This window comes from Chaetura pelagica, unplaced genomic scaffold (genome assembly GCF_000747805.2).
Source record: "Chaetura pelagica isolate M959 unplaced genomic scaffold, ChaPel_1.0 scaffold120, whole genome shotgun sequence".
Classification (NCBI taxonomy): Eukaryota; Metazoa; Chordata; class Aves; order Apodiformes; family Apodidae; genus Chaetura; species Chaetura pelagica.
Genome location: NW_009951952.1, coordinates 972,161 through 975,525, shown reverse-complemented (window position 1 = coordinate 975,525; position 3,365 = coordinate 972,161). Strand labels below are relative to the sequence as shown.

Below are 3,365 nucleotides of genomic sequence, written 5' to 3'. Positions count from 1 at the left end.
CTCTTTCCTTGATTTTATTTTCCTAATGTCCAGTCTAAACTTCCCCTGTTGCAGCTTGAAGCCCTTTCCTCTTGTTCTGTCACTAATTACCTGTAAGAAGAGACCAGCACCAGCCTCTCTACAATGACCTTTCAGGTAGCTGTAGAGACTGATGAGGTCTCCCCTCAGCCTCCTCTTCCCCAAACTAAACATTCCCAGCTCCTTCAAGTGTTCTTCATAAGATTTATTCTCTAGGCCCTTCACCAGCTTTGTTGCCCTGCTCTGTACTTGCTCCAGCACCTCGAGATCTCTCTTGAATTGAGGTGCCCAGAACTGGACACAACACTCCAGATGTGGCCTCACCAGTGCTGAGCACAGGGGCACAATCACCTCTCTGCTGCTGCTGGCCACACTATTTCTAATCCAAGCCAGGATGCCATTGGCTCTCTTGGCCAATCATCACGCCCATCTCCGTGCTCTTTCTCAGTCACTGTCTCAAAGAACAGCCACGACTTTGTAGCTGGGCACCACCACTGTCTAGATGCTGCAAGCACCTTTCTGAGCTTGGTTGGTTCTTCACTGGATCAAAACACAAGGTTCCAACAAGGCCGTTGTTGGTCCAGTTCCTTCTCTTGAAGTCTGGCAAACCCAACTTGTCCGTTGTCATGGTTCAACCCAGCTGGCAACTAAAGCACCAGGGAGCCTGACCTGACTGCTCCCTCCTTGGCAGGATGGTGGGCAGAATCAGAAGGGTAGAAGTGAGGAAATTCATGGGTTGAAATCAAGACAGCCTCACACAAGCACACCAAAAGGAATTCATTCCCTACTTCCCACGGGCAGGCAGGTGTTCAGCCTTCTGCAGAAAAGCAGGGGTCCATCACACGTAATGGCTACTTGAGAAGGCAAAAGCCATCACTCCAAATGTCCTCCCCTCCTTCTTCCTCCCCCAGCTTTATCTGCTGAGCATGATGTCACACTGACTGGAATACCCCCTTGATTAGTTGGGCTGTGCCTCCTCCCAGCACCCTGTGAACCCCCTGCCCACTCGCTGGCAGGATGTCATGAGGAGCAGAAAAGGCCTTGGCTCTGTGTGAGAACTGCTCAGCAGTAACTAACAGATCCCTGTGTTATCAACACGGCTTGTAGCCCAAATCCAAAACATCACCCCATACTAGCTAGTATGGAAAAAAACTAACTCTATCCCAGCCCAAACTAGCACATCCACCATGAAACCTCTCCCAAGCCCTGCATTCTTCTGTGTAGCTCTTGGTTTTGCTCTCTTCAGGGCCTGCCTTGACTATGCCATCTCCAGAAACTCAGTCCACCCCCAGGGAGTCCCTGCCTTATACCCCTCCAACACTTCACTGCCTCAACTGAGGTCACTCCCTTCACTCTCCTGGATGCTGGAGACCTCCCCAGCTGCACCCAGATTTGAAGGCCTTGCTGAGCCATCACCAGGATGCCTACTGGGGTTTGCTAGGACAGAGCCTGCCATCAGCTAAGGCTCCATCCTGCACTTTCCAGAAGGGTGGAACCTGTGCAAACTCCGCCTGAAGCTTGAAGGGGCTGGGTTCTGCATCCTGACTTCAGGGTGAGCCAGCCAGTCCTCTGCAAGGTGTCTGTCCCTGTGTTAGTGCCCAGATGTACAACACAGGGACACACAGCAAGATCCCAGCACAACACTTCCCAGTGCAAGTCATGCATCCGCTCCTTGCCCTGTTTCAAATGAACCCAGGAGATCTTCCCTAGTCCTGTATTCCTAAAGCATTTCAAGTTTCACCTGCTACTTGAAGAAGTTAAGAAAAGGTCGTTCGTAACAACATAGGCCTCAGCTGCAGAGTAATAAGGAGAAAACATTGGGAATATTCCCTGGCCCTGCAGGAACCTCAGAGGCTCAATTCAGGGCTGCAGAGGGGGACCAGGCAGCAAGAAAGACCAACTAAAAATCACAGTGAATGCACAGCAAAACTACAGCAATTAAAGGCTACTCCTGCAAACAGTGCGTTCTTGGGTCTTCGTTCACCATTTCCACACCAAGTATTATCTCACTTTGTAACCATATGGGGAGGCTGTAAGGTTATTTTACATAATAAAATAAAGCTCCAGAATTAAACATCAAGACTCTCCTCAGTCAGAAACTCCCCGAGGATATGAAAGAGGTCACTTGATTCCACAGCAGGCACAACTAGGTCAGCTGAAGGTAAAGACTGATCCAACAGTTTTCCTTACAGTTTCTTTTTTTATTCAGTAAACATCTAGTTACAAGTTTCACAAATTAAAAAAGTGGGGGAGGAAGATGATTGAAGAGGGGTTGGGGGGAGGGCCACAGGCTGATCCAGCTCTTGTTCTGCTCCTCCCCTCTCTAACGCACACATCCTCCTGCTTCTCCACAGCTGCACAAAGGAGCAGGAGGGGAAGAAAAGCCTCTGTCCTGGTAAGGAGACCAACACAGGGTTCTAGCAGAATCCCCTCATATTTCTTTCACAGGGGACTAAACACAAACCTCAGAACCAGCCCAACCCAGCATAGAGAGAGTGGAAAGGATGGAAGAGGCAAGGTGGCAGCTCCTCATGCCCACCACTACTGGCAGAAAGAACAGAACCAAGGGAGAGCAGGAGGGGAATGGGCAATTAATGTGTTCCTTGCACACCAGTGAGATTCCCCAGACCCCACTGCAGCACCCAAATGGGGCAAAAAAGAGCAATGCAGAAGATTAGTTGCTTCGTTTCAATTCTTAAGTGGGAGGGATGTTAATACTAAATTTCAGGAGGGTCCAAGTGGTGCTTTGAAGGGGCTTCAGAGTTTCACTGTCTGTACCTGGGAGGAAGGGAAATGGAGAACATAAAAAGAGTAAGTGGCAACTAGAAAGCAGCACAGAAGACAGATAAAGACATGTTTAAACCTGACATCAGAAAAAAGGGAAAAAAGTCCCTTCTCAAGCATTAGATCACACTGTGGGGAACCCTACTCACAGCACAGGAGAGCGGACACCAGCGCTGACTTGTGTTTCAAACTGGACTGACAGCAAATAGTCTTCAAGCTCTATGCAATGACAGCACACCCTACAGACTGTGACCCTACATCATTCCACGCCATCCCAGCCGCCAGTTCAGGCTGACACTACGCCTCTCTGCTGATGACAAAGCTAACTTAGACAGCTCCCACCTCCCCATTCAGAGCAGCGTTCCCTCAAAACTCACATCTCTCCCTGCTCTCTAGATGAAGCGGGAATCACAGAATCACAGAAACACAGAATCCTAGGGGTTGGAAAGGGACCTCAAAAGACCATCTAGTCCCACCCCCCTGCCAGAGCAGGGCACCCAGAGCACATCACACAGGAACGTGTCCAGGTGGGTTTGAATGTCTCCAGTGAAGGAGAATCCACA

General features: G+C 49.7%; 1 protein-coding gene across 1 annotated transcript in view; it reads right to left on the bottom strand.

The window, feature by feature from the left end:
• Positions 1–2,775: 2,775 nt before the first annotated feature.
• MLF2 (myeloid leukemia factor 2) overlaps positions 2,776–3,365 on the bottom strand; it is a gene marked incomplete at its 5' end in the record, with an annotated part of 5,430 nt that continues 4,840 nt past the window's right edge. Inside the window, one exon of the mRNA XM_009998980.1 lies at positions 2,776–2,796. Within this exon, the coding sequence (XP_009997282.1) occupies positions 2,776–2,796 (21 nt within the window). The remainder of the gene's footprint in view (positions 2,797–3,365) is intronic.